Here is a 14,197-nt window from a genome sequence, read left to right on the forward strand (position 1 = left end):
CTATAAATTTAAAAACAAAACATACAAAAAACATAACCCTAAGACCTTTTGTGCTGTTTCTTAAGGCCATAATCAGTTCCTGTAAATTGAATGAACAATGAATCCAGCTGGTTCATGCAAGAGAGAGAGGTGTTCGACCGGGGCTAATCGTGTGTTTAGTAGTATGCATATTGATGAATTCTCCTTAGGTTTAGAATGCCCGTGGTGGATACTCGAGTGTTGAGACCTGGGAGTTTATTAGTTTCAAGCTTGATCTGCCAAGTTCTTTCTTTTCTAGACAGTCATTGTAGCAGCCTTGTAGCTCTTCCTTTACTAGTTTGTCCATAATGTGGAACTGGGACGAGTCATGACAGGCTTTTTTCAAACTGTGTTTACGTGGTGCGTCTGTATGGTTCTTCTGTCGTATGTCAGTAAGGTGTTTGGCAATACATGTCTTTAGCCTATTAATGTTTTTTCCAGTGTGAAGGAAGTGTATTTGGTGTATTGTACTCGATAAATACTGCCCTCCATGGAGCAATTCCTGTAATCCCTGCTGTGGTAATATCTGTGTTCGGAGAATGGAATCCTGCTTGATTGCTCATGAAATAGCAGTTGGTGCAGTTCGGAGTGCCTTTGGGTTGGTCTGGTCATAGTTCAGTTGGTCTGGTCATAGTTCAGTTGTTTTTCTGTGCGTTCAGTGTAGTTTCTCATATCTTATTTCTTCAGATGTGGAAGCTAGGTTTCTTTGAAGTTGCTTAGCTGACAGTGGGGTGTTCAAAATGATCCAGTTGTCCTTCACTGCCTTTATTGCCTTACAGTCCATGGAATAAGAGAGAGTCATGGAGACTTTTGTGTTTTCTCCATGTTCTGCTTTCTTCTTTGTCGGTGGGGAAGTCTGGGTTGTCCCTTATAAATAACACTATAACCATGTGTGAGAAAATCCCTTTCTAGGTCTAGGAGGTATTTCGTGAAGTCTCTCTCAGTTGTTTTGAAACCCTTGCCATCCGCAAACCCTGGGGCTTTATTACATTATTCTTTGTGACTAGAGGCTGCATGCTCGGTCTGTGGAGCAGCAGGTCGTCTCTGGTGGGTTTCCTGTACAAGTTGTTTGATAGTGTGGTCCCTTTCTTTGCCCTTGGATAGGTTAAGATCCAAGAAAACTGCTCTATTTTTGCTGTAGATGTTGGTAAATTTAAGAAAACCTGCTGATTTGTCAGTATGTTCATAAAGGCTTTGTAGTTCAGCTTCAGATCTGTTCCAGACTAAATATAGTGTCTGTGTATCTGAGATAACACCCCATTAGTTGATAGAATGGGGAGTTGTACATATGATTGTTCCACATTTCCTGAGGGGTGTGTTTGCTAGGCTAGGGGCCATAGCTGCACCCATGACTATCCTTCTGTTTTGTCGGTAAAATTTGCGGTTTAAGTGAAAGTAGTAGTTTTCCAGCAAAATCTTTAGGAGTGTGCTGATGGTCTCAATAGACTGAATTTTTTGGTTAATATTCAACCTTCCCTCTTCCACATCACTGACTTTTTAATTTCCATGGGAAAGACATAGCCAGTCTTCTAATAGACTCCTCTGACCCTCCCTCCCCGAAGCCAACAACCTCGGTTACTTTTTCACCAACTTGCTGACAAGGGCAGGAAGTAGGGCCACTCGCCATGTTTAGTTATATTTTTTACAATTTTCTTCAAGTTCTTTGACTTGTAATTCGTATTTAATCACTGGATATCACTAATCTCTATGGCATAGTTAACAGTATGAATCCAACCAAATTTTTACTGGCTTGTCTTAGAACACTCTAAAGTCTATATCATATTTTTAACAATGGTTTACTAGCCATGATTGGCAAACTAGTTCAAATGTTTTTGGCATGTTTGTTTTGTTATGCATAGGATTAAACTTGAGGCGTGTGACTGGCTCTCCCTCCAAATAATTTCCTCTTCAGGTGATGTTATTAGAACTAATTGTGGCAAGATACATGGAGGGCTGATTTGATTGACACTGCCTGGAGGTGTCCGTAACCTCCCCTCATGGTACTAGCCACTCCTGGTCCTTGATTTTCACCCTATCAGGATTTAAAAAACAGAGTTCTTGCCAGCTATTTGGACATGACAGGTCAACTGCATTTTTATCGTGGGCCTGTCCTCCCAGCCAATCACTATTCCACCTTCATTTGGATGGTGGCCACACTTTTTCAAATAAGACACCACCCAATAAACGTGGAATAATAATTCCCACCAGCTCCTGTTTTCCAACAAGATTGGCAACGTTTTTTTTCCATCTGTATATACTTCCCTATTTGCCGGTTGCCGGCTGTGAAGCATCCCCCACTGGATACCCATTCATTCCTCAGTGGTAGGCTATCTCCAGATCCAAGAGACCAAGAGCAGTCTTGGGGAGATGAAAATAAAAACAAATATTACTTTTATACACATTGATATATTAGATATATATATATATATATATATATATATGTATATATATATATATATATATATATATATACGCACACACACATATATATATATATATATATATATATAATCCAATCATATTCAGTCATCTTTTGTAATCTAGTGAATAAAACAGACTGAATATGATTGGATTAGTTATTTTAGAGTTGATAAAATGCCAGGATTGAATAATACCAATAGTACTAAGCCCATATTGAAAAATAAACATCACTAGGTATACAAGTAGTATTTGTCTTTATTTTCATCATAATATGTAGTATAATATTTATATTTTTTATTTATATTTGGATCCTGTTATACTTTTATTTGGTTCTTGGCTTGTTTTTATATATGTATGTGTGTTCCTTTTACTTTGCTGTTTTATTTTAATTGCATTTAGCTATTTAATAATTCCTGTGGTTTTAAGAATGTCCGTTGCTGACTGGTTGAAATATTTAAACAATGTAAAGATAATGAGATGTGTAACTGCATTGAGAAAGAGTTTTGTAACTCGAAAGCTTTCCTGTGTTTTATTATTTTACTCATTGAAGTAGTTTGGTGTGGAGCTCGTCTTGTTTTTTCTTGGCTATCAGGGTTAGGGAAGAGCTGTGCTTCACACATCCATGGGAATGCTATTCCAGAGAATGGGGACTCTCACAAACCTGCCTATCTAACATGTTCTATTTAAGTCGCAAGCAAAGTTTAAACCCTTAAGTCTAGTTGTTCTGGTGCCATTCTTTTTGCAGATATGGAAAAGGTCTATTAGATTATGCCAGACATTAATCACCTCTCAGCAGTCTGTAGGAAACAAGATAGAGCTAAGAGGAATCTGCGTAGGACATTGTGTTTACGCCCTGTATTCTTTTTGTGAGGAAAATCTGTGGATGTTTCAGTTGTTGCATGCACCTCATCAAGTACATATATAAGGATGCATTGGACTCAGTGATGCTTTTGGTAAGTATAGTGACACGATGACTTCCCTGGACCTAGTTGTCATGCCCTTACTTGTAATTTGAATGACAGGGAATGATTTTCTTACTAACTTCAGCATATATTGCTCAAAAGCCAGATTACTATAAACACGAGTCCCCAAATCCCTGACTACTGTGTCTACTTGTAGGTGTGTTTTATCAATGAGGTAGTTCCTGGGTGGCAGACATTGCAAAAGGTACTACTTATGCATTACTTGACATTGAGTTTTAAGCCGTGGTATCAGCAACAGTCATTTGCCTGTGTTGCTTTCCTTTAGATGTTGGTATCTTGGGGGGGGGGGGGTTCTGTGATTACTCATAGCTTGCAGTCATCTGCAAACGTGGAAAGCAAGAGACCCTTGATATTGGCCCTGACTTCCAAAAAACAGATGCCAAAGAGGAGCAGACCCAGCAGAGAGCCCTGGGGGATTCAACTGGTGACCAGACTCTGAGTAGGTGGTCTCTAGAGTACAAACTTCCTGAGTCCTGCAAGTTACACAGCGGTTTCATGAGTTTGCTTACAATGCACGAGTGGATTATTGTATTACGTGCCTTAAGCCAGGTCACTGAATGCAGTGTGCACTGTTTTGCCCTCATCCATTGCCTTGGTGACCTTCTCATTAAAGCCCACCAGGTTCAGTAGGCATAACATGCATTTGAGGAAATCAAACCAGGATGGGTCCAGTGTATGAAGGTTTCCTATGTGATTGTTAATCATTTCCATGATAATTTTTTCCATGGCTTTGTATACGAGAGTGGTCAGACTAACAGGTGTGTAGTTCTCAGGATCCGTTGATGGCCCACCCTTGTGCAGGGGCATACATGTTGCAATCTTCCATTCACATGGCATGAAGCCTGTGCAGAAGCTGAAGTTGATTAGTGACTCTGTTGGCACAGCTAGGTTATATTTCAGGCTATTTAGGATGCATCCTGGGATGATGATATGATCCACTAAAGCTGTATCAAGTCCATTATGTTTGTACCTCTAGTAGAAGTATGCAGTAACTGCAAATTTGGGGTCATGTAGTATTGCCATTTTATAGAGGGATAATTAAAGTCCCCCATGACTATAGTAGGTGGTTGAATGAAGAGTGTAACTAGTAGGTCTAAGTAGGTGTTATGGGTTTCATGGAGCATAGAGGGTCCCATACAGCTTAATAGGATATGGTGTGGGATTTTGGCTATGATAGTCGAAGTCCAGTGCATCATCCTGTTTACCTAACCTTGAGGTATGCTTGTTATTGATGTAGATCAAGACATCTCCACCTAGAATCCTGGTCTCTTCACTTGCTGATCTAAATGTGTGGAGGGCACTGAATCCTTGCACTGCCAGATGTCTGCATTTTTCCAAGGAACAGTATGTGCTAACTGCTGCTGTAACTTTCCAGAGGTTGTGAAGTCTTCAGAAATGGCAAGTGTTGTCAGTATACTTAAAACGGTGTTTGAGACCTACAATACCGGATGATGATGTTTCTGGTAATGGACCTCAAGATAGAAGCTTAGAATTAAAGTTATTTTCAAAACTTTGTCAGTTTCAGCATTTGATCCATACCCCAGACTATCCAAATATTAATGGTCAAATCAAAAATACTTTAAATAATAACAAAATACTGCGGAACTAAGCGAAAGCAAGTGAACTCACATAGTATATTATAACACCAAGATCTTTATTATATAAGATATATCACAGATAAGCGCTTTCGCTAGGTGGCTTCATCAGATCTTACATTTTGTCCCAAATAACACTCGTCATATATAAAAAACATTCACTTAATCAATTAAAACACAATTAATTAGCATTACTATTTAAAGAGACAGATACAAATATGTAAGTACATCTATATATCTATATATAACTATGTTTCCTTGACTAGATAGAAAATATAGTATAGAAAATATAAATAAATAGATTCAATCTATATAAATTTAAATATATATATATATATATATATATATATATATATATATAAAAAAGAGATATAGCTATATATAAAAACATGTGTGAATAAAAATAAATGTATATACATATATATTCTCTGGTATAACTTAAAAACAATAATATATAGTTACTGATGTGTCATTTAATATTTCTGCGCTGTCTCAATTTTGGTTTTATTGAGGCCCTATCATTTAGGCCAAGTCCTCTATCTGATCTTAACAGAATAATCCACTCTGTCTCGTTACTCTCTGTATATGTCTTAATATCACCTCCTCTAACATTCAGAGTTATAACTTCTAATACTCTAAACAAAAACTCATGTTTATCATTATATAGCATTATATGCTTGGCAAGAGCATTATGTAATGTACCTAACCTCATGTGGTAAACATGTTCTCTGATCCTATCTCGTAGTGGACGATTAGTCTTTCCAACGTAGAAGGATGAGCAGGATTGGCAAACAGCTAGATATATCACATGGGGGGTCATACAATTGGCATTTACATTTATATTAAATACTCTCTGTAAATCTGGATGTAAAAACTCTGTATTACTGTCTATATATGAACAGAAATTACAATGACCACAAGGTCTAGTGCATCCAATATTCATAGATTTCCTATCTAATCTTGGACAGCATAACATCCTTTTTAAATTATGTTTGTTCCTAAAAAGGAAACTAGGTGTTTCACCTACTATTTGCTTTATGTCTTCATCTACCTGTAAGATGTCCCAATGTTTACCAAGAATTTGCTTAATCTCCAAATGGTCAGATGAGAAAAATGTGGAAAATTTGACAGACGATTGATGTTTTTTATCACCCTTGATATAATTGTTGTTCCTTGGTCCAAAATAGGGCATAGCTGTAGTGGAACGTAGGCTGCGTACTATGTCTACATGGGAGTGTATCTCTTCAGCATTATAGCCTCTATCTAATAATCTATGCTTTAGGTCATTCAGCTCCATATGAAAACCCTCCTCCATAGAGTTCAATCTTGAAGCTCTAATGGCTTGTCCCTTCACAATATTCTTAAAAACAAAGGGTGGATGCATACTAGATCTTAGAAGCAATGAGTTGCGGTGACAAGCTTTGCGATAGACCCCTGTATTAATTAAATTACCCTGCAACCTCTCTACATAAAGGTCTAAGAACTCAATCCTATCACTTGAATGTTGCATGGTAAACTTAAGGCATGGAATTAAGTTATTCATAATTAAATGCATGGAATCAAGTTGATTTGGTGTCCCTTTCCAAAGAATGAAGACATCATCCACGAAACGTCTATAGAATATCACATGCTCCTTAAAAAGCTTTTCTCTAAATAATACACGTTCTTCCCAGTATGCAAGGAACATATTGGCGTAGCTATTGGCACAAGACGTACAAAATACTACTGGACTGTGTAAAATGTGCTGAAGAAAGCCTGAGAGCATTACTAGTGACTGTTATGTTATCTAGCTTTGTTGAAGTACAAGAAAAGCTGAAGAAAGCGTGAGAGCATTACTAGTGACTGTTATGTTATCTAGCTTTGTTGAAGTACAAGAAAAGCTGAAGAAAGCGTGAGAGCATTACTAGTGACTGTTATGTTATCTAGCTTGGTTGAAGTACAAGAAAAGCTGAAGAAAGCCTGAGAGCATTACTAGTGGCTGTTATGTTATCTAGCTTTGTTGAAGTACAAGAAAATACTCACGTTCATGGTTTCTCTCACCTGCTAATCTACTGATTGACAAAGTAGTTATCGGTTTATCATTTGTTAACTGGGTAGATGCGCTGGTCCATTGCCACTTTTCAGCAACAACCTGTACCAGAAGTAGTTACACAAATTAGTGACAAATGATAGGTTAGCATCAAAGCAGTTAACAATATGGTAGACAGTTAATAAGGTAGCTGATTAACAGTGTAGGAGTATGCATTCTTTGTTAAGCATTGTAACTTTTCATTGTAGAAAGGAGTATTATAGGAGTACTGTTACATTTGCACTAGTCATTAAATCTTAAAATGCAGCATTAGTGTCTATGTATTACACTACACAGGGTTTTCATGCCACTTCGTTGTCAGTCATACCATATTACAGGAATAAATGAGTATAATTTTGCTCTTACAGATTAAAGTTAAAGATCAAGTCCATAATGTTAGCCTTTGTCATTATTACATCTGTTGTCTTCTGTTAGGTGAATTTTTTTGTTCTAAATATGGTGAATTTGTTTTGAGTTTTTAATTTCAGATGGAAGGGAACTCCAGGCTACAGGAGTCATTTTGGAAAATAATCATGTTAAAATTTAGGTCTGTGAAGGGACGGATACTTGGTTTGACGTAACAAGGACAAAGTATAGGACTGACCTTTTTGGGAGCTTTCTTTTAAGTGGTCGGAATTGGTTGGAGTTGACAAATTGGTAGTTGAGTGAACTGCATGTTTTATGTGTGTGTGTGTGTGTGTGGGGGGGGGTAATGTTTATTAAGTATTCCAGGGTATTTCTGCGGCTTAAGCAAAACAAATACAAAAAAAGGAAGAAAAATCACTATAAACTTTATTATTGGGTGGTGTACTGAATGATTTCTTTTAGATTTCATGAAGCAGTATAATTGCATGTGGTTCTATTATTTTTATTGCAGAGCTGTTGGCAAATTTTTGTGGGGTATCGAATAGCATGAAAGATATATTACAGCGTTAAAACATGAGTTTGGTGGAAGAATGACTGAAAGCTTGTGTGTCACATAGAAGTTTTGCTATGACAAAAGAGCAAGACGTTTCACTTCTTTAAAATAGAAGAAAAGTGAACTTGGAGTAAAGTTCCACTGAAATGCAGCTGCAGTTAAGGAAGGTTAAATGTGAGCTGCAAAAATATTTTATTGTTCGCACTCAGAATGGAAAGTTTCTGAGAATAGAGACCTCTGTTCAAAACAAATATACTCATCAGTTTCTCTGGGGCATAATTATGGCTTTGGTTATCTAGAAGCCTCTGACTAAAAGATATACAGAGAAGTAGCTATATAAAGATATCCAAGAAGGCATCTACAGAGGCATTTCCAAAACAGCATAGAGTGCAATAACATCCTGACAGAATGTCTGGAGTGGACATTTGTGTTATTGTTTCTTGTACATAAGCAAACTGACTTTCCCAAATATTGTTTGGAATGCAGTATTATTGAGGAAGTCAGAAAGATATGACTGCAGGGAGGAACATTTATTGAAATTCAATGTGATAAAATTGATGTTAAATACTGTATTGATAAAGGGTTTGGCTTTGTAAATGAAACACAATGTGGATACAAGAGTGGATATGAAACTTGCAGTTTCTGCAAACTGAAATGTTGAAATGGAACAAATCTGTAATATTTAACTAGAGTTGTATAATCCATGCATCAGAAAGTGTCTGCGTGCTACCACAGTCAATGGAAAATGTGTCTTAAAAAGAGGAGGGGGTTAATATAATGAGTACATCTTTAAAATGTATGCAGTCTGGAATGTAAATCATGCTTGGGTTTCTTTTCTATAGGACAGTCTCAAATACATGGTGGTGAAGCTGATAATATATATCAATTCTCCATCTTCATCCTTCACCCATTCTCATCCACCTGATGATTTATTTCTGAACACTAAACATTTTTGTGTATGAACTGTTTTATGCTTCCCATTCTGTTGCAGATTTTGTCACCAGTGTCTCTAAGAACAGTGATAGAACATGTTTTGACAACAGTTTCTTTAGCTTCTGTGATGTTTTGCTGTGCCTATAACATTGTCATTACTCCTGCATTTTTGTTTTCTTGGCTTTTCTTATGTGTTCCTCCTGTATTTATTTATTTCTTCTCTCCCTGTGTCCATCTAGTGCCTGTTTCTGTTTCTCGAAACTTCGCTTTCAGCAGAGGTGAATCACTTGCAGGTTCTCCAGGTAAACAAGAGTGGCTAGTTTTTGTTATCACTTCACAATTGTTCATTTTCAAGAGGTAATTAAATTACTGGTTGCAGACACGTTCCCCATCATAAGACTTCATGCAGTAAAGGGAACTTGTATTGAAAATGTCTAAGTTTGATTGTAGATTTAATTTTTTTAAACACTTTTATTGAATTATCACTTGTGACATAGGCAAATTTACAGTCATAAACATCATACGTCACATATATTGCTATATTATATAAAATTAGCAATATTACATAAATTATTCAATTCCTGCCTTTTTTTATAACAAGAAACAAAATATCTTTATTAAACCATCACTTACTACATAGGCAATCATACATTTATATAAATGAAAACAAATCACACTGATACAACCCTAATTGCAAGCATTTTGCATCGCAAACCATACTCACGCACTCCCAGTTACAAAGGTTATACACATGGCCGCCTGCAGGCAGGTGCAAACTGCACCCCCCTTAGATTTTGACTGCTGGCCGGGAGATTTATTATTTTTTTTTTTAATTAAAAAAAAAATAAAAGTAAATAAAAAAAACTTTTTTTAAGGGTGGTGTTCTTTAAGAATAATGCCAAATGCCCAGTCGCACAAACACACATGACGAAAACAAGTCACCCATACCCGTCGTGTCTGTGTGACCTGATGTTTATGTCTTCATCTTCCACACGCACGTGGAATTTGAATGCCAGAAGACATTGTAAGTGCGGACCATGAACTGACAAGTGAGAGGTAGGTGTGTGCGTTTGTAAAAGGTTGGTAGGGGTGTGTGTGTATTTAAGTAAGAAATTGATAGGTAGGGGGTCTGTGTGTGTGTACGCATGCATTCTGTCTGTTTCAGTAAGTATGCAAGCTTCCATTCCATCTGTTTGTACGGGTGGTTGAGTGTAAGTGTGTAGTCTGATGTACTGTTACACCAGTATAAAGTCATTAAAATGGTTATTTTGTAGACTCTTGTGCTCATGTCTTGACTTACTTTATCCAGACATTTACTCAACAGATAAACACTGCTGTTTCCATTTTTAATAAGAAGGTGCTATCAGCATCATACATTTTTCCGTATTATAGGATCAAAGCATTTACACACTAAAAAGTCAATCAGTGGCACTATATGTTAAACATATTGAGCTATTTAGTTCCAAGTCTTGCTGCAATTGAATGGTTATGACTGTATATCAAGGCTCACAGGATGCTTATACAAGTCATTCTTCACTTCAGTTATTACTGAAAGTAAAGCTCCTCTGTTGACAAACCTTGTGGTCTCTCTTGTTATACTTCCATATTTTTTGTCTTTGATGCAAGTTATGTTAAAAAACCTTTGCAGTGAAGTGTAGCATGAAGAATGTATACATTAACTTAAGTTGAAGGATACAACATTGTGATTCGAACACAAATTCAGAACTCTGTCCTATGAATTTTATTGCATAATGGCACAATGTAGCTTTAGCGTGTATATTAGAGAGACTGATATATAGATACAAATGTAGATATACATAAAGAAATACATTTCTCTTGCTGCGTCATTTGTTAGAATAAGTCCACAACCATCGGTTTACACGTACGCATTATACTAGTTGCAGTCACTCATGTTTGAACCTGTGTCCTTGATCTGTATGTATTGTTATAATAAAGCATTAGCATTATGTTTGTCAAGTGGTAATATAGAACACAAATATGCATTCAGGGATGCTTCCTGCTGGGGCATCCTTCGGCTAGCATCCTGATCACTTGAGGTTAACAACCTTTTTAGTCATCCACCCATTGCTGGACAAATGTATGGTCTGCCATACTAGATTAGTGCACATGGGGTACTGAACTCAGGTAACTGTTGCTTGTGATAAGGATACAGGACTGAACCTTTCCCCTTTATTTGCCTACTGTGTGATGTTGGACAAGTCACTTAACTAGATATTACTTTGGAAAATTTGCGAACTTGAGCTAGGATCCTTAATCATTTCCCAGACTGCCTGCCTAGCAACTGCCTATGAAACTATGAGCCTAAAAGATGGGTGAGTTCAGACATCATGCTGCTGGGGGTATGATATGCCAGATGCATATCAGTTACATATGTAGGGGGCATGTGAGGAAATTAGACAGCTGTGGAAAACTGCCAGGAGAATCTAGAGGGAGATATTTCAGATGGAGATTCTAGACTCGTGGCAGTTCTGTCTGTTTGGAGTTGAGATCTTAAGGAGGAAATGGCCTAAAGCAAAACATTTGGAATTACAACCTGCAATGGGGAAAACAGTGAGAGCTTAGAAAGAAGGGAACATAGTCAAATATACAGATGAGGGGCAAAAGCATGCTGGAGTAAAGTAGGGTTAGGCCATAGAGAGTGAATGGACAGAAAGTAAGAACGAAGAAGAATTGGGAGCACTGCAAACGAGGGAATGGGAGCAGTATAAAAATGGGAAAAGAACGGTGGGGATCATAAACGAAGAATAATTTAGAGATAAGATGGAGATGAGGAAAGCAAAGAAGGAACCTCTAAACTGAATATTAATAGTTGGGAAAAAGTTTGAAAAGTGAGAAAGAGTGATGCAACAAGGCATAATAAGGAAGACTGTCTTAAGTAATCCAAAAAAATGATATTAATGCAATCTAATACTTTGCATAATGTTTATGAGTCCTTATTATGGAAACTATAATGTAATAATGTGAGATTATTGAAATGTGTTGAAAAACTGTTAAAAAACTAAAACAAAAAGGTATGGTCTGTCATACCGTGCTTTGGTTGAGAAATGCATAAAATCAGATGATTTACTCAGTTAAGAAATAAATCTATCCACAAATTACTAAAGTACTTAGCAGCTGATAATGTATTCCTTGTATTTCGTGTAGTAGTGTCCTTGCTTATTTTTTCCTTCTGAATGAGCTTTTTTCCTGTTTTTTTTTTTTTTTTTTGTGTGTTTGTTTTTTCCTGAGGTAAATGGGCAGGGTAAATGGATGATACTGTATTTGTAAATGTGAAGATATATTTTTCCTGCTGCTATGGTACTGTTTTTTTTTTTTGTTTGTTTGTTTGATGTTAATGTGAAGGGGGTATTGTTTTGTATGAGCTAAAAGGAAGATGCAAATTGTGATTATGGTTAGACTGGTGAGAGAATGGCAGGTTATCATTGTATATTGCAGAATATACAGCTTTACAAGTTAGTGTGTGACTTTAAGCATTTGTGTGCACTTGTGTGCGTACGCATGTGTATAAGAGGGAGGTATGTGTGGGTGTATAACAGGGAGGTGTGTGTGTGTGTGTGTGTGTGTGTGTGTGTGTGTGTGTAAGAGGGAGGCAGGTAGCATACCTCTCAACTATATAGGTTTTGCCCCATATTTTTGGTCTATTCATCATAAAAAGACTGAAGTTGCTAAGTAATGACAGATAGAGTTTGTCTTTATCTCCTTTACAAAAAATGCATACCAACACAAATTCAGGTTATTCTAGCAATTTTCTAAGTTCACAAGAGCAATATTTATAATCTGTCCCAATTTATTGTAGGCTCTGTCCATATTTCTTGCACTAAGAGGTTGAGGTGTCGGTGTGTGAGAGTGAAATGCCCTAGTTAGAGATAGCAGGTGGTTAGTAATTTACTTAGGCTCAAATCCTGTATCTTAGTTACAGGAAACAAGAGTCTGAATCCTCTACTTAAACTACCAAGCTTAATTTTTCAGGGAACTGAGTTTCAAGTGCATTTTCAAGGAACTGTGAACTTCAAGAGAAGTTTACTGCTGCTCATGCTGAGTCTGTTTACAATGAGCAACTGTTTTGTTTAGCAAATGGTATCGCTGTTGTGGTATAAAACTTAAAAGCAGTGTTTGTAGCACAATGGGTAGTATTCTTGCTTTTGATACAGAAGGTTGTGGGTTGTACTCCCACAGCAAGTACATGGTTACTAATATCGTGTTGTATTTTAAGGGGGGGGGGGGTGCAGTCCTGAGTAGGTTTTCCTTTGGATGAGATACCTAGTAACTATGAAGCTGTTTTCAGTTTGCTACCCATTCCCTATTGCAATATTACTAGCTTACCATTTTTTTAACATAACATAGGCAATTTATTCAAGGACAGCTGACATTGAATGTGTAGATAAAACACTGAAATATAAAGTTGTTTGCTAGCAGCAACCTCTTCAATAGTTACAGATCTCTTAAGTGGAATTATTCAGATTTCTTTTACTTCTGCAGAGTATGCATATTGACTGATATTGGTGGATTGTGATTATAGAGGTTTGAGGGGCCATTTATCGCTGAAATGTTCTGAATTGGGCAGTTTTGTCATTATTGGTTCATATATTTTGTTTTAATGCTTACTGGAAAAATGTTCAAAACTATAAATTTAAAACACACCCTAAACAGCGGTGCTTTATTATACAATAGCTGTAATTTTATACAACCAGGAAGGTCAATCAAAGAACTCTTGCATGTTTGCATGGTCCTAAAAATGTGTGCAAGGGGACTATGATTTGAAAACAGCCCAAAGGTAAACTTAATCCACCACTGGCAAGATGCATTTTCTTTGATTGTGGGTTTCAATGCTGTTTCAGTTAATGTGAGTTCAAGGGCATAGAAGTTTTATTGCGAAGTCTGTTTTCATTGTGAGACTGTATTGTTTTGTTTAGCAAATGTCTGGTCAGTGTTTGTGCTATAAAATTTGAAATAAATATTTTAAATTAAATCCAATTATTTGTAATCATTATAGAAGTGAAGCAGAAAACAGTATGCACACTGAGTTTTGAACAGTGTTTATGGTAACTGTGGGGAGAAATAGCTAAGTAATGGGACAGTGGAATGACTGCGGGGTGGATGTGTATGGGGGCCCCAATCCATTATCGAGCCACAGGATTTGCACCCCCACTACAAAACATCCTCTGGGCTGCTTTGATTATACATCCCTTATAATCTACCCAATCTTTCTCACTCAGACATTACATAGCTCATCTAAGTC

The 14,197-nt window shown here is 36.9% G+C and overlaps 1 protein-coding gene across 1 annotated transcript in view; it reads left to right on the forward strand.

Annotated features, from left to right (window-relative positions):
* Positions 1-14,197, forward strand: part of CNNM1 (cyclin and CBS domain divalent metal cation transport mediator 1) — a 580,179-nt gene that overhangs the window by 243,806 nt on the left and 322,176 nt on the right. Inside the window, exon 6 of the mRNA XM_044056831.1 lies at positions 9,177-9,239. Coding sequence (XP_043912766.1) covers positions 9,177-9,239 — 63 coding nt within the window. The remainder of the gene's footprint in view (positions 1-9,176; positions 9,240-14,197) is intronic.

Source organism: Protopterus annectens, chromosome 14.part0 (genome assembly GCF_019279795.1).
Source record: "Protopterus annectens isolate FY-2018-M chromosome 14.part0, PAN1.0, whole genome shotgun sequence".
Lineage (NCBI taxonomy): Eukaryota > Metazoa > Chordata > Ceratodontiformes > Protopteridae > Protopterus > Protopterus annectens.